This window comes from Betta splendens, chromosome 2 (assembly GCF_900634795.4).
Source record: "Betta splendens chromosome 2, fBetSpl5.4, whole genome shotgun sequence".
In the NCBI taxonomy this organism is placed as follows: Eukaryota; Metazoa; Chordata; class Actinopteri; order Anabantiformes; family Osphronemidae; genus Betta; species Betta splendens.
Window position 1 is genome coordinate 28,408,243 of NC_040882.2, and position 23,366 is coordinate 28,431,608.

At 45.3% G+C, this 23,366-nt stretch overlaps 4 protein-coding genes and 2 long non-coding RNA genes across 17 annotated transcripts; 3 read left to right on the forward strand and 3 right to left on the reverse strand.

Annotated features, from left to right (window-relative positions):
• Nucleotides 1-144: 144 nt before the first annotated feature.
• Nucleotides 145-9,289, reverse strand: si:ch73-71d17.2 (RPA-related protein RADX). Of its 3 annotated transcripts, none has more exons than XM_029142946.3 (19): nucleotides 9,189-9,289; nucleotides 8,637-8,754; nucleotides 8,388-8,568; nucleotides 4,701-4,792; nucleotides 4,455-4,583; nucleotides 4,207-4,373; nucleotides 3,822-3,978; nucleotides 3,610-3,718; nucleotides 3,425-3,516; nucleotides 3,212-3,334; nucleotides 3,032-3,136; nucleotides 2,764-2,937; nucleotides 2,281-2,405; nucleotides 2,010-2,197; nucleotides 1,881-1,934; nucleotides 1,401-1,537; nucleotides 1,074-1,334; nucleotides 858-995; nucleotides 145-778 (listed from the first exon to the last, which is right to left on the reverse strand). In XM_029142946.3, the coding sequence occupies exons 1-19, from the start codon at nucleotides 9,285-9,287 to the stop codon at nucleotides 654-656; spliced, it is 2,574 nt and encodes an 857-aa protein (XP_028998779.1). In that variant the 5' UTR covers nucleotides 9,288-9,289; the 3' UTR covers nucleotides 145-653. The 3 variants fall into 3 exon arrangements, with proteins under 3 accessions (XP_028998779.1, XP_028998778.1, XP_028998776.1); XM_029142945.3 differs by having other exon boundaries at nucleotides 4,689-4,792; XM_029142943.3 differs by having other exon boundaries at nucleotides 3,425-3,531; nucleotides 4,689-4,792.
• Nucleotides 8,645-9,903, forward strand: LOC129605117 (uncharacterized). The gene is made up of 2 exons (XR_008696646.1): nucleotides 8,645-8,784; nucleotides 9,080-9,903. It is a non-coding gene; the product is annotated as an uncharacterized LOC129605117 (long non-coding RNA).
• ift46 (intraflagellar transport 46 homolog (Chlamydomonas)) lies at nucleotides 9,881-12,237 on the reverse strand. Its single transcript, XM_029142990.3, has 5 exons — nucleotides 11,760-12,237; nucleotides 10,989-11,260; nucleotides 10,773-10,866; nucleotides 10,561-10,692; nucleotides 9,881-10,386 (listed from the first exon to the last, which is right to left on the reverse strand). The coding sequence occupies exons 1-5, from the start codon at nucleotides 11,886-11,888 to the stop codon at nucleotides 10,027-10,029; spliced, it is 987 nt and encodes a 328-aa protein (XP_028998823.1). The 5' UTR covers nucleotides 11,889-12,237; the 3' UTR covers nucleotides 9,881-10,026.
• A 264-nt stretch (nucleotides 12,238-12,501) lies between these two features.
• On the forward strand, nucleotides 12,502-14,335 carry LOC114851291 (uncharacterized). Its single transcript, XM_029143047.3, has 2 exons — nucleotides 12,502-13,268; nucleotides 13,846-14,335. Exon 2 carries the CDS (start codon nucleotides 13,853-13,855, stop codon nucleotides 14,237-14,239), a length of 387 nt encoding a protein of 128 aa, XP_028998880.1. The 5' UTR covers nucleotides 12,502-13,268; nucleotides 13,846-13,852; the 3' UTR covers nucleotides 14,240-14,335.
• Nucleotides 14,309-18,006, reverse strand: LOC121202628 (uncharacterized). The gene is made up of 2 exons (XR_005898398.2): nucleotides 17,865-18,006; nucleotides 14,309-14,548 (listed from the first exon to the last, which is right to left on the reverse strand). It is a non-coding gene; the product is annotated as an uncharacterized LOC121202628 (long non-coding RNA).
• Nucleotides 15,244-22,764, forward strand: LOC114851255 (zinc finger protein 239-like). Of its 10 annotated transcripts, XM_055514421.1 has the most exons (4): nucleotides 18,018-18,154; nucleotides 19,694-19,858; nucleotides 19,950-20,037; nucleotides 20,533-22,764. In XM_055514421.1, coding segments are annotated over exons 2-4 (1,125 nt in total). In that variant the 5' UTR covers nucleotides 18,018-18,154; nucleotides 19,694-19,856; the 3' UTR covers nucleotides 21,568-22,764. The 10 variants fall into 10 exon arrangements, with proteins under 10 accessions (XP_055370400.1, XP_055370405.1, XP_055370382.1 ...); XM_055514430.1 differs by lacking the exons at nucleotides 18,018-18,154; nucleotides 19,950-20,037 and adding an exon at nucleotides 15,245-15,960 and having other exon boundaries at nucleotides 19,694-19,739; nucleotides 20,533-20,672; XM_055514407.1 differs by lacking the exons at nucleotides 18,018-18,154; nucleotides 19,694-19,858; nucleotides 19,950-20,037 and adding exons at nucleotides 15,260-15,599; nucleotides 15,630-15,960.
• Nucleotides 22,765-23,366: the final 602 nt, after the last annotated feature.

Here is a 23,366-nt window from a genome sequence, read left to right on the forward strand (position 1 = left end):
GTGGCTCTGTGTGAAAAGACACCGAACACAAGGTGAAACACAAGAAAACTGCCTCCACCAGATAAAATGCGACCAAATGCCTTAAGCAGCACCAAAACCCAAACCTGAGGCCACTAAAAAACTAAAACCTCAAAACAAGACACGTTGTTTAAATCCTTCAAATTTCTTTACTCACAAACACATTTTAACGTAAACAGACAAAAACTTCAGCCTCATAAAGGAACTCAGTCACATGATGTGTGTCAGCTCTCATTTAACAGAAGTAAAGCTGCACATGGAACCAAACACAACATCTGGTACAAAATAAACAAATGAGTTAAAAAAATACAACTCCCAACTTGGGACAAAGTGCATCATTACATGTAGTTTAATTTAAATAATTTTAAATATTAATAACTGTGAGACGACTTCACATCGGTTAAACGCTGCCCTTGATCCAGGCCAGAGTCAGTGGCAGAATTGACTCCCGCTGGACTGAGAGATGATCACACCATCAGCCAGCCCCCTCATCAGCTGCTAGTCTGGACTCAGTAAGGGAAGGTGGTTCTGGTACCGCAGTGGTCCATCTCACCAGCCGTGTTCTGATTGGTCCCAGGGCTGGGAGGCGACAGATAGTTCTGAAGCTGACCCTGGGTCTGTCCTCACATCCAGTGTCAGTCAGTCAGGTGAAAGGCTCTGCTCAGGATAAGCTCGGTTCTGGCCCCGCCCAGGTGACAGGCCTCCAGGACACACACCAGCCTCTGATTGGTCAACTGGGTCGCCATGGCGATAAGGTCAGCTGAGACAAAAAAGAGAGAGCGTCAGCATTATCATATTATTATCATATTATGACTCCTGTTATACTGGTGTGTTCTGACCCGGTGAGGGTGGAGGTGCGTGTGAGGAGAAGGCTCCGTGGGATAGGATGGAGATCCAGGTGTTGGAGTGAGGGAGGAGGGGTGAAGTCGAGGCATGAGGGAGGAAGACGGCGTCGACCATCAGACTGTCTGACAGCGCTGAGAAGACACAGAGGTTCAGTGAAGCACACGCTGTATCTACAACCCGCCCAGTTCTCAGGTTCTACCAGGTTCTACCTCTCAGTCGCAGTGTGTAGTAGTCCTCCAGGGCCCAGTCCTGCCGCTCAGCTGTCACTCTGCCTCCCATCGCCACGGCGACCGCCTGCTCCTCTCTGTGCGTGTAGTCAAATCGCATAGGTAGCGTCTCCAGTGCGATGGGTGTAAAGTCAGGGGGGAGGGGGGAGATAACGAAGGACGCAGCGTCTTCATCAGTGCTGTCCTTGTCTTCGTCAGCGTTGGTGTTGTCTAGAAACTCCCTGGAGGCTTCGAACAGAATCACTGCAGGCAGAGGAGCATGGTTACTGTTGCTACGGCAACCAGGAGCCAAGGCCTACAGACTCTCACCTGTCTGGGTGTTCTGCTCCGGCTGCAGCCTGAACCTCGGGAGTCTGCACAGAGAGAGCAGGGTCACTGCGCTTCCACCTACAGAGGTCCCATCTTCATGATGACGCTGCTCATGAAGCCTGACGGGACCTTCCTGTCTGACAGCCGTTAATCATAGTTTCACTAAAAAAACTAAATGTTTTTGAATGTATGATTACTGTTTGACTCCACAGCCTCTGTCCTCGCTGGTTCATATGGTGATATGACGCTTCATCACCTTTGACCTCTGACCTCCAGGACTTTGATTCCTCTGACAGTGTTCACTATTGATTCTGTGTGCAAACCCACCTGGATCTTTTCTAAACCCCACTGCTTTTGTTTGCTCACCACTAAGGGTCACAGTCAGTGTCACAAAGACTTGTGATGCTTTACTGATATAACTTAACATTTTCCTTCATGTTCTCTGTTTATGTGTTCTGCCATGGGACCGAACCTCCTTACCTCCTTTTAGGTGTTTGCTCCTGCAACTGCTGCTTCCTCTTACGTGACGTCCTGCTGGAACATCACACTATGAGAACCCACATTGTTTTTAGTTAACTTCCAAAGTGAACGCGTGTTTTAACGACTCACCCTGCTCCACGGGGCAGAGGCGTCAGCTGGTGAATGGATGAGGACGGGGAGGAAGACCTGAATGAGCGAGGGGTGGAGGTGAGAGAGGGGGTGCTGGGAAAAGAGAGAATGGGAGACGGACGAAGGGAGGATGAGGAGGGAGAGGGCAGAGACGAAGCTCGGTCTGACCAGAACATAGATCGATCCTCCTTAAGGACGACAGAGAACATGAACATGACAGTTTGTTACACAGGAAGTTCAGAAAACATCTGGGTGTTCGTTTAGCAGCTACCTCTCCTCTGCGGCAGTATGTCACCATGGCAACTGTTGCCTGGATGCAGAAGGTCTGCCGTTCTCTGTAGCAGAGCCTCTCCAGCTCCCTCTGAAGCTCCACCCCTCGTAGGAAACCTGGCTCCCCTGCAAACAAAGCACCAGATTTTAGGTTCTGGTTCTTCAGGGATCCATCTTTACTAGACAGACGCTGACAGATATTACTCAGTCACAGAGTCACCATCACTGGCACAGAGGTCCCAGCTTTCTGCTGTGGTCACACCATAATGTGGTAACTGTGCAAATACAAGCAAACTATTATTCTGAAAATCTTCATTCTTCCATGAAACAGATGAACAGGATGATAGAAATGTTGCTGACTCTGCTCTCGTTGACCACAAAATGTGATGATGTAAGACCAGATGAAGATGCAGAGCTGAAACTATATCACTGTCCTTCAGGTTCACTTTGTCCTATTTAATTAAAAAGGTGAGCACGGACTGACCTCTCCTGTCCTTCATGTAGTTTTCCAAGCAGAAGGCAGGAGGCGGGTGGATGAAGAATCCTCCAATCAGAGCCCTGCTCAGCACCTGTCCATCATCCTGGCTGCGGAGCCACTGGAGAAACTGCCGCACTGGTCGGAGCTTTCGGTAACTCATCTCTGAGTGGTGGCCGAGTCCTTCCATCAAGGAGGAAGACAGTTTAGGCATGCAGTGCTGGTGTGTGTCCACCCACCACCACCAGGGGGCGGCAAACACCAACCAGGCTCTTACCTGTGCAGTACACCTGTGTGTACGAGGTGTTGGTCAGGTAGAAGCCCACGTTTGTCCGATCTGCATCTCTGATACACCTGAGCCTGGTACAAACAACCACTGACACTAGACAGAGACAGAAGCTTATCAGATGCTGTGTGACTCACACATAAACCGGTCCTCAGAGTTTACAGGTCCTACGTGGGTGGAGCTTGCTGTGGGTTTCAGGCTGAGACGTGGAGAAGAGTTTCACCCTGATCGGCTGATCACTGGTCCCGTCCTCCAACGACAACCAGTGATACTCCAGAAGCTCCGCCCCTCCAGCTGATGACAACATACATGTCACAGCACCACATTCCCACACTTGCTCACTTAAGTATTGACGACTCCCTGCGTGAGCACAGCAAAGCTCACCTTTGTTCCTGATTCGCTCCGATCGTCCTGAGAACATGATCAGGCCAATAACATCACACTCAGACCCGTGAGGACGCTCCAGCAGCTGCTTACTGGTGAGGACAGACCTTATTAACAGTCAGTGGAAGCAGCAGAACCTGCAGCTGTGATGCACAGATCACATTGAGAGCATCAAAGGGCTTCACCTTGTGTAGAAGCTGTAGGTTGGTGCAGGAGGAAGATACTCAGGGGAAAGCGAGGACTCTGGGACTACAGATATCTGTGCAGCCGGGTTTCTACTGTTCACACTGATCTCTGCACAGAACGAGGGAAATGACAGTGAGTGCAGGTACATGAAGGCTACGGACAGTCAACGCTACTCCATTCATCAGCTGTGGGAGGGTGCTGTGTCCGGTACCTATGGCGCCCCGCTCAGCCTGGTAGTGAGGTTTGACCCGGTAGCGCCTCAGACCGATGATGTCGCCTGGCTTCAGGCAACGATACCAGTCCACACAAACACTGTTCCACAGCACCACACACACACTTCCTGTTTGGTCACACACCTCCAGCACCGCCTGATGGAGAGAGAGAGACCTTAACAGACTGTGGCATCGTCTTCGCCCACTTCATAGTTACAGATATATAACATATATAATTTGTTCTTTGTCACAAGAGGGGACAAATACGGAGTCAGACCACATATTCTTCTTTGGTTGTCCTGTGTAAACTTGGCCATTAAAGCTAATTCTGATTCTAACATGGCCACAAACACTACTGGTTTATTGAGCGTGGGGTTCACTGACCTTATAGGGACACTCACAGTTCTGCTCTGTTCTTCCATAATACATCAAGTGGGACTTGCTGATGATGCGTACGATCAGCTGATGTTGGACAAAGCCCCTGGCCACAGGCCGACGACCGGACAGGAAGGAGTCACGCAGCTCAGACACGGTGACGGCAGGACGGAGTCCTGTTGAAGCACAGACCGTCAGAGTGTGCAGACGAGCTGCTGATCAAAGCTGGTCAACATGTCGGTGTGTGTGGTTTCCACCTTGACCAGCCTCTTGTGTATCTTCGTCCTCCTCTTCCTCAGCAGGTGGGGCTCCCCTCCACCCGTCCCCGCTGTAGTCCACGTTGTTCCACAGAGGGAGGAACACGCTCCGGTTGGCCCGCAGAGGACCTGCGGTTTGGATCAGGCTGGTTCTGTACAGTCCCACCTCTGTTTACAGGCTACAGAACCTGAAGTACATGTCTCTACATGTTGACTGTAAAAGGTGCTGATCACCTCCTCCGGTACCTGTAGGTTGAGAGGATCTAAACCAGGGCAGAACGTCCACGTCCTCCCTCCTGACCCCATCAGCTACAACCTCCATGCTCACCAGCCTGTAGCTGCAGGAGCACAGACGTCAGACGTTAGACCAGCCGACGACATCCCTGCAGCACCGGTGTGGTGCCAAAAGTGACTGTCTGCCAGATTTTGATTTCCGCACGCGGGAGCGCGCACCGCCTCGTTAAGGCGTTTAGATCGGTTTGTGTAGGACTACAGCTGCTTATTTCGGTTTCAAACGGCCATAACTTGTAAATATGATCCGCTACACGTTTTCTAGTGGACGCAGTGATGCCACGTCTTTTAGATTTTGTGTAAACGACGGACATAATCATCGTAATTCTCTTTACAGCGATCGTAGATCGTGACTGTTTAACTCTATGACATGACGCTAGGACTCAGATCTACGACCCAATGTTGCTGCAACTTGTTTGTTCTTCACATTTTGACTCTGATTGAAACTGTACGAGTGACCACCGAGTTGTTTCACCACTTTTAATTTCCTGTATGGGACCAGTTAAACCAGTAAGATGCTTTCATGTTGCCAAAACGTGATTATTAGAGCCAAAGCTTTTGGTCAGAAGCTTAATTATGTCGTATTTTAAATACACTGAGCTCTGCTTTGTTATATTTACAGATGTGATACACCAAGACCAGTAGAACCAGTAGCATGCTGGTTTTATGTTGCCACAAAGTGATTAAAGCCAATATCTGTTTACTGAAAGCGTCTTTCTCCCTCATTTTAAGTTCATGGAGCTCTGCTGGATTATAATAATAGATTTATGAGCATCCAGTACATCTTAACACTTTCCACACCTGTCTGAGACCAGTTAAACCAGTAAGATGCTGTGTTTACGTTGCCAAAATGTGATTACAGCCAATATTTTTTAATAAGAAGCCTATTTCTTCCTCATTTTAACTTCATCAATCTGTTCTTGGTTATATTAACAGATTTAATAAACATCCAGTTCACTTCACCACCGTCTGTACCTCTCTGAGACCAGTACAACCAGTAAGAAGTTGTTTTCACGTTGCCAAAAAGTGATTCATGCCAATGTCTTTTAACAAGAAGCTTATTTCTGCCTCATTTTAAGTCAGTGGAGCTCTCATTGTTCATATTAAGACATTTAATGAGCATCCAGCTCACTTGAACACTGTCTACACCTGTTTGAGACCAGTTAAACCAGTAAGATGCTGTTTTCACGTTGCCAAAAAGTGATTACAGCCAATATCTTTTGACAATAATCTTATATCTGCCTCATTTTAAGTCAGTGGAGCTCTCTTTGTTCATATTAACAGGTTTAATGAAGATCCAGCTCACTTGACCCCTGTCATTACCTCTCTGAGACCAGTACAACCAGTAAAAAGCTGTTTCCACGTTGCCAAAATGTGATTCATGCCAATATCTTTTAACAAGAAGCTTAGTTTTGCCTCATTTTTATCTTTATCAAACTCTTCTTGGTTATATTTATAGGTTTAATGAGCATCCAGCTCATTTGACCGCTGTCTGTAATTGTCTAAGACCAGTACAACCAGTAAGAAGCTTTTTCCACGTTGCCAAAAATTGGTTCATGCCAATATCTTTTAACAAGAAGCTTATTTCTGCCTCATTTTAAGTCTGTGGAGCTCTTCTTGTTCATACTAACACATTCAAATTAACTTGACCGCTGTCTGTACCTGTCTGAAACCAGTACAACCAGTAAGATGCTGTGTTCATGTTGCCAAAAAGTGATTACAGCCAATATCTTTTGAGAAGAAATCTATTTCTTCCTCGTTTTAACTTCATCAAACTCTTCTTGGTTATATTAACAGGTTTAATGAACATCCAGCTCACTTGACCCCTGTCATTACCTCTCTGAGACCAGTACAACCAGTAAAATGCTGTTTCCACATTGCCAAAAAGTGATTTATGCCAATATTTTTTAATAAAAAGCCTATTTCTTCCTCATTTTAACTTCATCAATCACTTCTTGGTTATATATTAACAGATTTTATAAACATCCAGTTCACTTCACCACTCTCTGTACCTCTCTGAGACCAGTACAACCAGTAAGAAGCTTTTTCCACGTTGCCAAAATGTGATTCATGTCAATATCTTTTGACAATAGGCTTATTTCTGTGTCAATTTAAGTTCACAGAACTCTTTTTGATTATATTAACAGATTTAAGTTCACTTGACCACAGTCTGCACCTGTGAGGTAGAATCACTTTTTGGCAACATGATAACAAGCCTTTTCTTGGTTCTACTGATTTCAGACTGGTACAAGAAGTGATCAGGTGGACTGGATGTTAACTAAATCTTCAGTTTGATCCAGTAGAACACATCTAATGTTAAAATGAGACAGAAATAAGTGTCTCATCAAATCAGAGAGGCTTGAATCACTTTTTGGCAATGTGAAGACAGCATCTTACTGGTTCTACTGGCCTCAGACAGGTACAGATAGAGGTCAAGGTTAAATCTGTTTAATATTAATAAGGAGAGTTCCACTGACTTAAAATGAGGCAGAAATAGGCTTCGCGTCAAAAGATATTGGCATAAATCAATTTTTGGCAACGTGGAAAAAGCTTCTTACTGGTTGTACTGGTCTTAGACAGTTACAGACGGGGTCAAATGAGCTGGATGCTCATTAAACCTGTAAATATAACCAAGAAGAGTTTGATAAAGATAAAAAATGAGGCAGAAGTAAGCTTCTTGTTAAAAGATATTGGCATGAATCACATTTTGGCAACATGGAAACAGCTATTTACTGGTTGTACTGTTCTCAGAGAGGTACAGACAGCGGTCAAGTGAACTGGATGTTTATTAAATCTGTTAATATAACCAAGAAGAGATTGATGAAGTTAAAATGAGGAAGAAATAGGCTTCTTATTAAAAAATATTGGCTGTAATCACATTTTGGCAACGTAAACACAGCATCTTACTGGTTTAACTGGTCTCAGACAGGTGTGGAAAGTGTTAAGATGTACTGGATGCTCATTAAATCTATTATTATAATCCAGCAGAGCTCCATGAACTTAAAATAAGGGAGAAAGAAGCTTTCAGTAAACAGATATTGGCTTTAATCACTTTGTGGCAACATAAAACCAGCATGCTACTGGTTCTACTGGTCTTGGTGTATCACATCTGTAAATATAACAAAGCAGAGCTCAGTGTATTTAAAATAAGACATAATTAAGCTTCTGACCGAAAGCTTTGGCTTTAATAATCACGTTTTGGCAACATGAAAGCATCTTACTGGTTTAACTGGTCCCATACAGGAAGTTAAAAGTGGTGAAACAACTCGGTGGTCACTCGTGCAGTTTTAATCAGACACAAAATGTGAAGAACAAACATGTTGCAGCAACATTGGGTCGTAGATCTGAGTCCTAGCGTCATGTCATAGAGTTAAACAGTCACGATCTACGATCGCTGTAAAGAGAATTACGATGATTATGTCCGTCGTTTACACAAATTCTAAAAGACGCGGCGTCACTACGTCCACTAGAAAACGTGTAGCGGATCATATTTACAAGTTATGGCCGTTTGAAACCGAAATAAGCAGCTGTAGTCCTACACAAACCGAGCTAAACACATTAACGAGGCGGTGCGCGCTCCCGCGTGCGGAAATCAAATTCTGGCAGACAGTCACTTTTTGGCACGACACCTGTCCTACTCACCTGTCGGAGGCCCCAGTGCATGCTGGGAGCTGAGCAGACAAGGCGGGGGTGAAGGTGGCGTTACGTAGCGTCGATCCGGGCGCAAGCACGTTCCGCTCCACCAGCTTGTTCAAACCTGGATCCAGCGTCACCCGAAGCCTGCAGTCCCCGTCCGTCACGGTGACGTCATACAGGTCGTCACCTGCAGTGGACCCAACGTGTGAGTGAGACCGAAGCCGCTGGTTATAACAGCATGAGCTACTGTCCTACCGCTGAGAACGGACTGGGGGAAGTAAACGGACGAGCCCTGGTCTCTGCTGTAGCGATGCAGGTCCACGACGTAGAGAAGGTCCCTGCAGACACAGGACGAGGACGAGGACGAGGACGCCTGCACGGAGACAGAGACGGGCGAGCTACGGTCCCTGAATTCAATTCAGTTTTATTCATATAGCACCAAATCACAACAAGGTTATATTAAGGCACTTGGGTGACTGCGTTGGTTCCGATGATGGAGCTGGAAGTTATGACGAATAAATATGAAAAAGAAAACGATTGAATAAAATTAAAAACCGTTTACTGTAACTGTTATATTCACTGAGCAACTCTTAAGTATTTATCATTTAGGAAAAACATCGTCCATAAAAACGACCGTTTTACTGCGGTTTTAGTTTCTACAGTGGTTACATTTTTCTGGTTTCCCCTTTGAAATCAAGCTCCGTTTTCTGAATGGAGACGGACGTTGTTAGCGGGAAACGGGGTGAGGAGGCGGCAGCGAGAAACACGTGACCAACACAAGACGAAGCACCAAAACAACAACGGGACCTTGGACGGGTCGAGTCTGGATCGGGCCAGGGTTCTGTGGAAGACGCAGCCAGCAGCAGCCATATTGGACACAATAGTAACAATAACAGAGCGGTGCATTGTGGGAAATAGAGGCAGAGGCGGCTGTTAACGCCAGAAACTCGTTTATTAGATTGACGTGGGTGAATGTGAATGAATCTGTTGTACTACTTGTACTAGACCGCCGTGAGACCGGTTAGTTTTACCCTACTGATGATGTGTTGCTGCAATAGTAATCCTGCTAGTACAAGTACTGTTTGACCTTGTGCCGGTCGTCTGAGCAGAAGACGTCTGAGCAGAACCTCAGATCCAGCTTATACCACTGAGGAGCAACTGGTAAAAATGACATTTTAACTGATTGTCTCTTTAATGGTTAGTTAGATTCTATTGTTGTAAATTACCTTGAAATGACTTGTTGTGAACTGGTGCCACATAAATAAAACTGAATTAAAAGCAGCATAACCGTGTAAAGATGACTAATCGTACCAGCAAGTGATGGTAAACTATGGCCTGCTCGTATCTGCGACCCATCGTTGGGTCAGATCTGGACTCCATCAATCTGGACGCTTCACTGAGACGTTCCTGTGGTTCCTCCTTCATCCATGTTCTGCCTGATGATCCCAGACATTTGATCTGGTCTCCTTTTGTGTTCCTGCACCTCTCTGGTCGACTGCTTTGGTTTAAAAATTAAATTTATTTCATTGTTTACAGTCATTTGTAGATTTTTAAGCAGGTTATTTTCTTTTACTTCATCGTGGGAAAATCAGAAAACACACTGAGGCCGCAGTGCAGGCTGGCGCCGGCCCTCTGCCCGGCGCCGTCAGGGGGCTGCGCTGCGTGTGAAGTGCTGCGAGTCTCTGAACTCCAGGTACAGGCTGAAGAGCAGGTGCAGGGACTGGATCCTGCTGCTGTAGACAGGGATGTCCAGCAGGCTGCACACCACGTCCGTGTAGTCCGCCAGGCTGCAGCCGAGCCGGCCCGGCGGCAGCTGCAGGCGGCCCAGCTGCTCCTCCAGCTCGGCCGGCCACTCCTGCATCAGGCTGTCGATGTCGGGCATGGGGCGGCTGTAGTGAACGCTGGCCGGAGGCTTGGAGCGGTGCAGAGCGCTGATGCTCTCCACCCAACTGTCCACGACCCGTGGGTTGGACTGAGGACTCGCCACACTCGTCACCTTCTTCAACTGCATGAGAGACGGGAGAGATGTTTTCATTCAGGGGTTATTGATGTGCTGATGTGGAAGATGTGAATTCTGATGCTCAGGTGTTGCCCTCCCACCTCCTGTAGTTACAGGTGACACTGCTGGGTGAGTCACCTGACAGGAACGCCTACCTCCGACCCTGGTCCAGTAACTAACCTCAGCGGCTCCGTGTTGTTTGGTCTCCTCTGACAGCCACAGCGACATCACCGTGGGGTCCGACTGCTTCACACTGGGCTCATCCAGAACCAGCAGTCCCAGACCATCCGCGCTTCCGTCCGGCCTCGGTACCTAAACACCACACAGGTCCAGGTGAAGACGAATGAACACTGGTGCCTTCTACCACACTAATGCTGATGGTGGGTTTGGACCTTGAGGAAGGCGTCGATGTCTCCCACAGCTGGGATGAAGTCTGGGATGAAAGGCTTCAGGCTGTGCTCCAGCTCCACAGTCTGAGGAGTGTAGCTGGAAGCAGACCACGCAGAATAAAGACTGAAGATGGTCTAAAACATTTTGAGTCTGACAGAACAAATAAAAGCACAGACGTGCTGATGAGCCCGACGTCTGGAGGAGTGAGTGATAGTCACCGCGTGATGTACTGGAACAGCTCCTTGATCTCGGTACTGACGGGCAGGTTGGCGTAGTCTGCCGGGTCGTATGCTCCCTCGGGCGCCAGCCCCGGCTCATCGTCTTCATCGTCCGTCTCCTCTTCATCAGAGTCGTCATCATCATCATCATCATCATCTTCATCCTCGTTGTCTGGGCTGAGCGGCTGTTTGACTCTCGGAGGCTCCGGGTCGTCATCGAACTCGTCGCTGCTGCTGTTGGCTGACATCAGGCCACGAATCCTGCTCTTGGACTGGAGAGAAACCAGCTGTGGTAAAGGTGCTTCGCCATAAACTGAGCCTGGTCCAGTTCTTTATTTTACAGTAGGTTGAATGTGTGAATGACTAAAACCCTAACATACGTCTCCCACACAGTCATCCTGTAAACACAGACAGCTCGGCCTTTTACCCTCTTCTCTGTGTTCTACTCCTGCATCACACTCGTGATGTGCAGCATCCGCTTTCCATCCCAGAGCTCTTAATGGGCATGTGTGTGTATTGTTTCATGTTTGTTTGTTCATTCAAGCTGTTGTAAGTTTCCGCGCCTTTGGACTAATTAAAGCATTCTTATTTTCATTATTCTTTGATTTGGTTCAGTTTTGGGATAAAAACTGTTTGTTACTGGTTCTGTGCCTTTTGACTGATGGCAGCAGTTTAAACAAAGGAGCCAGGTTTAGATGGTCTTTTAGTGTGTTTTGCAGGTTCAGGGTGTGTGGGGCTGGTCCTGTTCTGGTTCTGACAGGTGGATGGTACCTGACGCTGTCCGCTGGGCGTCGGGCTGTAGACGCTCGCCACCTCCTCGGTGTCGGCCACGTCCAGACTTTCGTCGTAGGGCTGGTTCTTCAGCACTCTAGTGTTCTTACCGCGGTCGGTTCGCTCCATTGGACCCCGGACGAACTCAACTAAATCTGACGTCAACTGTGCGTAAACTGTCAGCAGGTTTAACCGATTTGTTAAGTATCCATTAGATCAACCCGTCCCGTCCGAAGCGACAGAACCGACCTAAGACACCACTGGGCTAAGCTAACATTAGCTAGCACCTAGCAACAAGCTACAACTACGACGGAGCCGCCAAAGGCTTCAAACTACTGCAGACTGACAAAAGAAACCGAACACGGCCAGAATGTTCGGGATTAAACGCTGACGTACCGAGGGACGTACCGAGGGTCCGAGTTATGTGTGTTAAAATGCTTGCGGACGGAACGAACAAGCTACCGGAGGAATGGACCGTATCCTGGCAACGACACATGCGGTGCACCATGGGTAGTGAAGTTGTAAACTCAGTAGAACTGACCTAAAGTAACAACCGACATGCTTTGGGTTCATGCTGGGATTGTTTCAGGTCTAAAAACTGAGAACTGTTCAAATACGCATCCTTAATAATAAACCATAATAATAAACGCTGCACCAGCTGTAGAGCCGGGGCCCCTCATCAGGGAGCCCACCTGGTTCTGAGCTGGTTCTGTGGACGGCTGTGGGCCACAGGTGGGACCTTGTGTTCCAGGATGGTTCCTTCCAGCAGCAGGTCGTCGTTTAACAAAGCAGCCACACGCTCCTGGGGCATCACATGATGGATGAACGAACCCCTTCCAGGTCCTTGGTTGTGATTCTGTGTTTTTCTAATAAACCATGGAACTTAAAGTCCAGTCTGTGAGGTCACGTTCGTGTACTGAGACCCGCCTTTAGTCTCATCTACTTCACAAACGCCCACTTCAGGAGGAGATCCAGCCACAAGGAGGATCAAAGTTTTGGTTATGATCATTCTATTTGTAATCAGTGTTTTCTAACTTCATTTATTTTTACACTGTTTTCTTCCCACTGTCTTTCACGGATAGAGTAGAAAGTCCAGAACCAGGCACACTCACAGCTCTGATCCAAACGAATTCTTCCTGTTGAGCAAACTGTGACCTGACAACAAACACGTCCAGCTGCTGCAGAGCACAACGTTCCCACTCGCTTCATATCTGCAGGTTTCCACCAGTGAACGGTGGTTTGTTATCTGACGAGCAGCTGCTCCAACCAACAGAACCTCAGGGTTCCACTGGGCCGAGCTCAAACTGGCTGTTGTGAGACGCGGTGAGTAAAGCTGCATGTCTCTGCACAGACGCCGTCGTGCTCTGCTCAGGACCCCCCCCAGGTCCGATAAGGGCCCGACCTTTGGTGACCTTACGTAACAGTGGGAGCAGCAGGCGGCTGAGCTCCGCTCTTTAAAAGCTTACGGAACAAAACGCTGCGTGTTGAGACTCGGCGTCGAGGTTACAGGTAAGACCTCACCTGTGGCTGATGTGTTTGTGTCCAGTCATCATATTTTACATATGTTTTACTGCTGCTGGAGGACAGAACTGTCACAGCAGCTTTAACGACTGAGCCCTCTGGTTTAATTCAGAGGCCGAGCTCAGTTTAATTCATCAGTCATCTGTGTTCTTCTACTGGGTTTAACCTTCAACTGATGGTTTATATCCGATCAACACTGATCATGTGCAAACTACTGTGAAGAGTCTTTCAGCCTCTCACAGTTTGGGTATTGGAGACTTAGACTCAGGTCTATGTTGGATCATTGTGGCTGATGAATCTCACACTGTGCATTGTTTGGCTCCTTGTTCATTTCAAACAGGGGCCAAACCTTGGATCACGATTAGAAACTGTAAACATTTGTAATCAAACACTTTTTATACTGTTTATTTCATTGTTATTCATTTTTTGTGATTGTGAAATTCTGGCAAACAGCTTCCAGTATTTGCCCATAAACCTTACAGATATTTCTCACGGTGTCGACTCAGTGGGTTGAACTATGGTGCTGGTTCTAATAACGTGGACACTGAGTCCAAATGTCCTGCAGTGCAGCCATGGCCTCCGCTCCTGCCTTACTCGTGCTGGTCCTGGCCTGTCTGACTGCAACCCAGGCCCAGGTGAAGGTGTTCAACCTGAGGGCCACCGGACTCCCCTCCAACCTCATATCCACCACAGACGGCTACGTCAAAGTGTTCTGCAGCTCCGCCTCCATGGGCGAAACCTCCGTCATCAACAACAACGCTGACCCCTGGTGGAAGGAGGAGTTCTCCTACTTCAAGGCTCAGGAGAACGACGTCCTGAGGCTGGAGGTCTATGACAGCGACTTCCTGTTTGACGACAGGCTGGGAGTCTGTCAGAGGCAGATGAAGCTGGGGACCCACACTCATGACTGCTACCTGGAGAAAGGAGGGACCCTCAACTACTCCTACACGCTGGGCTGAGTGGTGTCAGCTCGGTCTCACCAGCAGTGCTCTAGTTCTGGTTCTGATGGATCTGAGACACACCAAAGGTTCATTCAATAAATCCTTTAAGCATTGGTTCAGTCTATTCATTGATGTAACCACATTCTCATTTCATATTTGCTCAGTGTGCATTTAGCCAGAGTTCTGTGTGACAGTTCTATTCCTGACACTGATGTTGTTACTCCACTGATGCATCACATGACGGAACCTCAGCAGCTGTGCAGCATTCGGGCTGCTGATGCCTCCTGTTGCCTGCCAAGGTAAATGTTCTGCGACCTGTGGGTGGCGCTGGTGATCCGGGGAAAAGAGAACAGATGTTAACAGAAGCCAGGAAACATCTGGAGCATCTTCAGGCATCTGAATAAACTGAGCAGAGATGCCAGAGCCATTTGTGTTGGGTTGTGTTACTGGTGTAAACATCAAGTCAGCACGTTTCCTGTTTTTTTTCATCAGACTAACGACACACTGTGCACATGGTCAGAGGCTGCTGCCAGCAATGTGGCATGATGGGAGATGTAGTTAATGGTTGGTGGTTCAGCTCAGACTGGACATGAGACACGTGGCTGCATCACTGTTCAAGCTTTGTGTCGTTTCAATCAGACTCAACACGTGACAGAACCTCCAGAAGCTGTGAAGACATGTGTTTGAATACCGTTTCAAGGCCCAGCATGTATGAGCTGGAGAAATAAAATCTTTTAACAGAGTATCAGAACGAAAGGAAAAAGTAGAACAGATGGTGTGTTTAGTGAGAGAGACAAAGACTTGAGATGATTGGACAATATAAAAGACAAGGGGACAGAACAGAAAGTATGTAGTGAAGAAGGAGCATCATCTTTGATCAGAAGTTAATGTGGAGGGAACAGGATAGACAGGATCACAACATCAGACCCTGTGAGTGTGATCCCGGTGGCGCTAAGATGGTAGAACGAGAGAAGGAGGAAGCTGAAGGAGACATAAAGTTTTGAAAAGGAGAGGAAAACATAGTGTGGGAGAAGATCCTGGAGGAGTGGGATAAAGAGTGGAAAGGTAGGAAGCTGCATACAGTTGAAGGTGGGGGGGCGTGAAGGATCAGCTGGAGGGGGAGGAGAGCTGAAGTCACGTTAGACAGAGTGAGGATGGGGCATATTATTTAAACAGCAGGCTGCATTTGATGGGAAGGCATCTGGATGGGCTGTGTGAATTATGTGAGGATCTGGAGAAAGTAGAACGTTATTATGGGATGCAGGAAATACAACCCCTACAGTTCTCTACCGCCCCGGCCCAGATGGACCGGGCCCAGATGGACCGGGCCCAGATGGACCGGGCCCAGATGGACCGGGCCCAGATGGACCGGGCCCAGGTGGACCGGGCCCAGGTGGACCGGGCCCAGGTGGACCGGGCCCAGGGGGCGGTAGAGAACCACGAGAAAACAAAACACAAGAGGAAGAAGACCAAAACAAACCACCATGGACGAGCAGAACCAGGATTGGGTCGACTACGACGTTTACAAGATAGAAATAAAGGAGGAGAAACCGGATCTGGACCTTATCACGCAGGATCGTGTGACCACGAACGAGCTCAAAGAGGAGAACCAGGAATTCTACGTGAGCCAAGTTAAGGAGGAAACCCGACATTTGGATTCGGTGGAGCAGATAAGCATCAAGGAAGAGCAGCAGGAGGCGGAGAACCGGAGCACCGCTACAGCTGGTTCCGAGCAGCAGGTCGGTGTCGGTTCTTATCAGCCGCGTAGTGAGGCCTTCGCTACAGCAGGAGACAAACGTCACCTGTAGTTTTAACACTGCGGTCGAGTGAGCCGTCGTTCGTTCGTCCGTCGTTCAGCCAGCCGCGCTTCAAAAACGTCTTGCGCCCGTATTACACGCTTTACAGCAGAGCACAAAAACGTCTGGTCTGTTCAAAATATGGAAAACTACGAAACAAAATGTTGCATATAAAGAAAAACTGTCGCCTAATAAAGATCTGTGTACTTTTACTGTAAAATTAAGCATTTATTAGTATTTAAAAATACCATGTCATACTGTAAAACCTTTATAATTAATAACTTGACTTTGGTGCATAGTTCCAGGCTCAGACCACATTCCCCATGATCTACTAGAGATGTACTATCACCACACAAAGATCTGTGTATTTTTACTGTATAGTTTAGGATTTTAGTAGTACCATGTTATGCTGAAATATGGCCCTTACAGTCAAGCATAAAACCAATAAGTACTGCACTACAAACAGTGTAGTGTGTAACTTTCTTTTTTATTGTTTTAAGTCTGTATTGTGAAGAGAGAATAATTGCATTAAATCTAATCCTGAATATTTGGTTATATACATTTTGTATTTACATTTTAGTGTTTAAAACTAAATATTACAATGTGCAAGAACAAAGACGGCAATAACTTAGATAAAACAAACTCCAGACATGGGAAATGGTTTCATAAGAACAAATAACGATTTCATTCAGGTGCTATAAAATGGTCATTCATGTGCCCTTTTACAGATACACTGTGACGGCTGTTGCAGGTGGTTTCATGCACAGTGCTTACAAATAGATAAAAACACACTTAAGAAAGCAACAACTGAAGACTGGACTGGAATTGCTGTCTTTGTAAATAATTCCTCAACCATAAAACAGTTACAGGATATATCCTATTTCTCTTTATAGTTTTGTTCATTTTGGCACAAAACTGTAATTATATGTCCATCCATCCATTTTCAACCGCTTTTTCTGGGGGCGGTCGCGGGGGCAACAGTCTAAGCAAACTCCAAACTTCCCTCTCTCCAGACACGTCCTCCAGTTCAGCCCAGGACCTGTTTGCCTTGGGAGACCCTACCAGGGGCATTTAGCCTACGACAACATAGCTCCCGGGGTCATTCAGGCACACAAACTCCTCCACCACGTTAATGTATGTTTCACACATAAATATTCAGTTTTTGACTGTTCCATGACTTTATATTAAACATTAAACATTTAGTTTCAATATTAAAAGTCACACTTTGGAGTCCTAACAGATGGTAATAAAAGGATTTAATGTGTGTGTGCTTAGCCTCACTCACGTTTTTTATATGAAAAGTGACATAATCTGGGCCTGGCATTATGCACTAAAGTCAAGTTATTCATCATCATAGTTGAATATAAGGCCCATAGAGTATTACAGTATGACCTGGAAGTTTTGAATACTAATAAATCCTAAACTATAAAGTAAAAGTGCACAAATCTTTGGGGGGTGATAGTACACCTCTAGTAGAAGAAGGGGAAAGTGGTCTGAGCCTGGAACTATGCACCAAAGTCAAGTTATTAATTATAAAAGTTTCACAGTATGACATGGTATTTTTAAATACTAATAAATGCTTAATTTTACAGTAAAAGTACACAGATCTTTATTAGGCGACAGTTTTTCTATATATGCAATAATTTGTTTCGTAGTTTTCCATATTTTGAACAGACCGACGTCTCGCTATGAAAAGAGGAAGTCGCGACGAGCGTGTTTTGTGCTCTGCTGTAAAGCGCGTAATACGGGCGCAAGACGTTTTTGAAACGCGGCTGAACGACGGATGAACGAACGACGGCTCACTTGACCGCAGTAATTTAACCTCACACACAAAACACGGAACTAACCTCCGGTTAAACGACTGGGTCCGAACCAGGACCGGTGTTAAAGACCGATCTAAGACTGTTTAGATCAAGTACAGACGACAGGAGGCATCGACGAGGACCGCTTTTCCCACATTCAAACAGCTGCGGTAACTAAGAGCAACCAGTGCGGCGTTCGGCCACCAGTTAAACTAGAAACCAGTTAAACTCGTAGTGTGGAGCTACAGCCGGATGGAGGGAGGCTTGTTGTTAGCATGTCGGCTGGTAGCGTTAGCCTCAGCGCTTAGTGAGCAGATATCAGGGGGTTGTGTGAGGTAAGAATGGTGCTGCGGTTAGTGACGTCACTGGGTTCGACCCGGTTCACACGGTTCCAGTTAGAACAGTTAGAACAGTTACAACGTTAAACAGTTAGACTATTGTCCAGTTACTGTCTGAAACTTTACCACTTTTCACTTGGTGACGTCATGTTTACCGTATGTCACATGGGTTAAGATTTTATGGCTGAGGTTAGAATTGAGTTAAGAGCAAAGGTTAGACGTCTGTCTTCAGTTGTGATGCTAGGGGAGTAATAATGTCAATGGAGGTCCTCACCTCCATGGAGGTACAGGTGTTGGAAGTTTCTTGTCACTGTAACATTTTCCCATAAAACGAAACCTCAAACAAATAATGCTCTCAGTGACACCACACCGCTGTGCACAGGTGAACAGGTGCATCTAATAATCAAACAGAAACAATCATGTGATCAAAAGCAACCAGTCCTCAAACACAAACAAAACGTAACGTAACACATGACCATTACAGTGTGTTTGTCTCATCTTGTCTTGATCCCTGATGAGGATTGAGGATGAAATTTTCAGGGCATCAAAAACTAAACAAAATCATGGAGGGTTTGATTCTTGAAATGGATTGGAAAAATTTTGGTACATAATCTTCTTTAAATGGGCCCTGGGGCGTTTCTAGGCACTGAGTAGATTTAACTTGACAGTAGGACACAGTAAGGCTGTAACTAACATTTATTTTGGTAATCCATTGGTTATTTTGATAAATCAATGAATAGGAATAAAACAATGGTTTGATGTTTTGCTTATTATAAATCCCTTTATCAAGGAATTGTGTAATTCGTGTAAACTCTACAGACTCCTGAACCTTCTGGCTCTGAGGCAACAGTGAAAACCACTGAAACATGTCCTCATATTTTAATGCTGCTTCAACTAAGCTGTTCTAAGGTGGCACTGTTCATTACTATGTAGCAGTGAGATGATTGTTCAACCAGCTGACACTAGCAAGGGGCAGTAGTATAGTAGTAGAGTATATTTTTCTACACAGCTGCACCTAATGAAGCATCTTCATGTAATGGATGCACAGCGTGTGCGTGTGTATCACTGTTGTATGTCTAAGCCTCAAACTGAGCTTTGCACAACTTTCAGGTTATCATCATCTTTGTTTAATGTAAAATTCTGGTTGACCTGTTTTCTCCAATGTATTTCCAGCAGCTGCTGTTGCCATCAAGCTGTATCGATGAAGCTCTAGTAAAAGTAAAAGTGGCCAATTTACTCCCAATAAGTATTAAACATAGACACTGTGATGTAAATGTAAGCAAGTGCTGATAAGTTAAAGAGGTGAAGTTTGATATTTGAATCTGAGGCTCCACAGGTTTGTTCTGTCTACTTTATTGTCCCACAGGCTGGTTACAGATGTTTGTTATGAGGCACGATTGATTCAGTTTCAGCTCTTGAATCTCCTCATATTGATGCAGTGTCACGATCAGTGTGTGAACGAGGATCGCGGACCCACATGCACAGCTTCGGGAGACTCGCAGGTTTAGATAGACACAGTCTTTAATGTTTTCACAGGTCAGGTACAGGTGGAGGACATTACCAGTGAAGCAGATCGGCGAAGGTACAAAAACAGCACACAAAGGAACAATGTTGACCCTGGTTAACTTCATTAAGTGAAAAACAAATGTATTAATTACTGGAAACAGGAGGCTCAGAAAAATACTTACTCAAATACCAAATGTAAGAGTTGTCCAGTAAATCAAACATTAAATATGTGGATTTACTCTAGAAGGCGAGTCCTGGCATTTGGATCTTTGTCTTCTCTTTTCAGGCCACACATTTATCCTCCAGCTGTAAAACACAGGCTTGTCAGATGGACAGATAAAGGAACTGTCACCTGTGCCTCCCTCATCTTCCTAGTCATTATCTGAGTCCTTCCAGACAATGTCAGCTGGGTGAATCTTGTTCAATAATTTGTTTAGCTTATATCTAATATAATGAAATGGCTCCTTTAACCATTTTTGCACAAACGTGTTAGATAAAAAAAACAACTGTAAACCTTACAGGTTTTATTACATTTTAGTTGTAATGTAGTCATGTTTAAACAGTCCCGTTTGACTTGTGACTATTAGGCATACAGCATACATAAACAACATTTAAAATTCATCATCCTGTCTCAGGTCAAATATCAGCATGTTTCCTTTAATTCTAATATATAGTAATGTGAAGACTCCTACAGACTGAGCTCTCTCCTCTGCATATGCGGCCTTTAATTATTAGAACAACAATCAAACAACCCATGTTTTGTAAAATGACTGTAATACACAACATAAAATACAAAAGGTGAAATAACTGGACAGATCGGTCTACCATAAAACCTAACTTGCCTTTTTTGTTTGTTTCTTTATAAACAGAGCACACACAGGTGTCAGCAGTGTGACCAAGCCTTCACTACACCATCAGACCTACAGATTCATCAGAGAGTCCACACCAGAGAGAACCTGAACATCTGTGACCAGTGTGGGAAAATATTTACACGGTCAAGTAATCTAAAATCTCATCAACAAATTCATACCGGAATGAGGCCGTACAGCTGTGATCAATGTGGAGCAGCTTTCACTGCATTACGTACTTTAAAAAAACATAAACATGTTCATACAGGAGAGAAACCGTACAGCTGTAGCCAGTGTGGAGCTGCTTTCAGTAGATATGATTATCTAAAAATTCATAAACGCGTTCATACTGGAGAGAAACCTTACAGCTGCAATCAATGTGGGGCAGCTTTCACCACATTGAACACTTTAAAAATCCATCATCGTGTACACACTGGAGAGAAACCCTATAGCTGTGACCAGTGTGGCGCCACTTTCACCACATTAAGTAATATGAAAATCCATCATCGTGTACATACTGGAGAGAAACCATACAGCTGTGATCAATGTGGGGCAACGTTTACTGTTTACCATCATCTAAAAAATCATAAACGTGTTCATACTGGAGAGAAACCATACAGCTGCGACCAGTGTGCAGCAGCGTTCACTACAATAAATATCCTAAAATCACACAAACGTGTACACACAGGTGAAAAACCCTACAGTTGTGATCAATGTGGCACAGCTTTTGCCAGATATGATCATCTGAAAAGTCATAAACGGGTCCATACTGGAGAGAAACCATACAGTTGTGACCAATGTGTGGCAGCGTTTGCAAGATACGATCACCTCAAACTCCACAAGCGTGTCCATACTGGAGAGAAACCATACAGCTGTGACCACTGCGGGGCAGCGTTTGCCAGGTGCGATCATCTAAAAAGTCATCAACGTGTTCACACTGGAGAGAAACCTTATTGGTGTGATCAGTGTGGAAAAGTCTTTTCTCAGCACAGCAACCTAAGAAACCACCAGTGTGTTGAAACCGTTGAAACCGTTGAAACCGAAGTGACAGTGTAAGTTTGCATGTGCTGAAGGTTTGCCGGCATAACTTTGAGCTCAGAACAAAATGAGGCTAAATGTTTACTCATGGTAATAATTCTTTTTAAAAAATAAATGAACTTAGAATCAATGTTCTTTCTGTCTGCGAGATAGAATCCTAAATTATATTGACAAGGATAATACATTAACAATAACTGTAAAGCTTAGCATGTACAGTTAAACACTTAGCACTAGCTCCTTAAACACACCAACAGGCGTGCCCACATCCTTGGTGACATTTTGAATTTGACCTGATTATAATGATATGATGATATGATTGCTCTTCTGGATCTGAACGTCAGTGTCCACTGTATTAACTCAATGTACATGCGCTACTGCTGTGCATTGAGCTCTACCTAAACATTAGTCTGAACCATAACCTGTCCCATTTACAGTCTGTTGAAAAGTTGACTGACAAAATATAAACTCTCTGCACTTAATTACAGCGTTTTAACTTCATTGCTTCTCTAAGCACTTTATGCTTCTCATTCAGCCTTTCACACACAGTGGTCTCTAGGGTTTTAGGGCACTTTGATAGCACACAGTCAGTGATCACTGTACTATAAGCACTTTACTGACATGAATTGAAAGGATGGGTGGTTTTATCCAACCTTCGACTAATGTTGAAACTGCACCCGTCGTTAAAATCATTTACTGACTTTTGTGCTATTGTTTTTCAAATTGCTCTGCTGTGTTTAAACCTTGGTGAAGGAAAGTGTCAAAATGACAAACCCACACAGTTTAAACCTCTAGGTCTGTCCTGCAGGATTTTCTTGGATGTTCATTTTTTAAACAGTAATCCATAAAACCAATTCTCACCGTGTTAATCGGTCACATTCTTTTTGCTGATGATAAATGAGGCCCTCCCAGGGACCAGTCACCATCAGTTCACTGATTAGAGAGTCAGTGTCTTACGGTCTGATGGGACCGTACAAAGTATTGGGTGTTTGGGCAGAAGGCAGCTTCTCCAAACATGGACTAGTCTTTTCCTGCGTAAATACCACAGGTTGTGACTGACTGAATGAATCATTTACCTGCTTTACTGGTATTTACTGTTTGTAGTTAGCAGCGCAATTATCAAGTGATAATGATAATTGTTATAGTAGTAACATGGACATGTGTTGTGTGTTAATTACAACGTAAACATGTTGTCTATTAAATGACAGTAAACATAAACCCGACTCCGTTATTGGATTTGTACCATTGTAATTGCTGGCCACCTGCTGGAGGCTGTGAACCAGTTAAAGCCTCGGTCATGTGAAGTGTAGACGTTTCCTCTCTGAGCTACAGTTACAGCAGAACCGCTGTCAGTAACGCTTGTGTTTTAACACCGACATGTGGCCCAGTGGACCTTTTAAGCTGAGCTGTAGCTACTAGGGCTTCTGGACAAATTCCTCCTGGTTGCATTTTCTAGTTTTGAATCCAGTCGCTTCCTCTTGTGTCCTTTGCTCTGGATGCTTCTGTACACAGCTGGTGCTGATATAAATCTGTCCAGAGCACATTTCTTTTGCTTCACATGCACTGTGGGACCAAAGTGATGTCATGCTGGATTAGTTAGCAGCTCTACACTTAACGTAATTACAGACTTTTATATTAGCTGATTATCAAACAACAACCATATTATCATGTTCACACAGCTACTACATCCTCATTCAGAAGTTACAGTACGTCTCCTGTCTCCAACCCAATGACATCAGTCTTATCTTTTTACCAGACAGCACATCCTCTGAATCTAATATGACCCAGCCCATTGTTGGCATTTTGAACCTCAGGTTGTT

Bases quoted from the DNA above. Each gene is read 5' to 3' on its own strand.
- si:ch73-71d17.2 (XM_029142943.3), bottom strand. From the start codon at position 9,287: ATGCACCGCTCTGTTATTGTTACTATTGTGTCCAATATGGCTGCTGCT. The intron at 3,532-3,609 runs GTGAAGCCCTTT...ACTGTTAATAAG, and splicing joins ACCTACAGCTTCTACACAAG to GTCTGTCCTCACCAGTAAGC. The intron at 1,335-1,400 runs GTGAGAGTCTGT...CTCTGCCTGCAG, and splicing joins GGAGCAGAACACCCAGACAG to TGATTCTGTTCGAAGCCTCC.
- ift46 (XM_029142990.3), bottom strand. From the start codon at position 11,888: ATGGAGCGAACCGACCGCGGTAAGAACACTAGAGTGCTGAAGAACCAG. The intron at 10,867-10,988 runs GTGACTATCACT...GTCTGCTTCCAG, and splicing joins CTGTTCCAGTACATCACGCG to CTACACTCCTCAGACTGTGG. The intron at 10,387-10,560 runs GTTAGTTACTGG...TCTCTCATGCAG, and splicing joins AACAACACGGAGCCGCTGAG to TTGAAGAAGGTGACGAGTGT.
- LOC114851291 (XM_029143047.3), top strand. From the start codon at position 13,853: ATGGCCTCCGCTCCTGCCTTACTCGTGCTGGTCCTGGCCTGTCTGACT.
- LOC114851255 (XM_029142976.3), top strand. From the start codon at position 15,706: ATGGACGAGCAGAACCAGGATTGGGTCGACTACGACGTTTACAAGATA. The intron at 15,961-20,532 runs GTCGGTGTCGGT...CTTTATAAACAG, and splicing joins CAGCTGGTTCCGAGCAGCAG to AGCACACACAGGTGTCAGCA.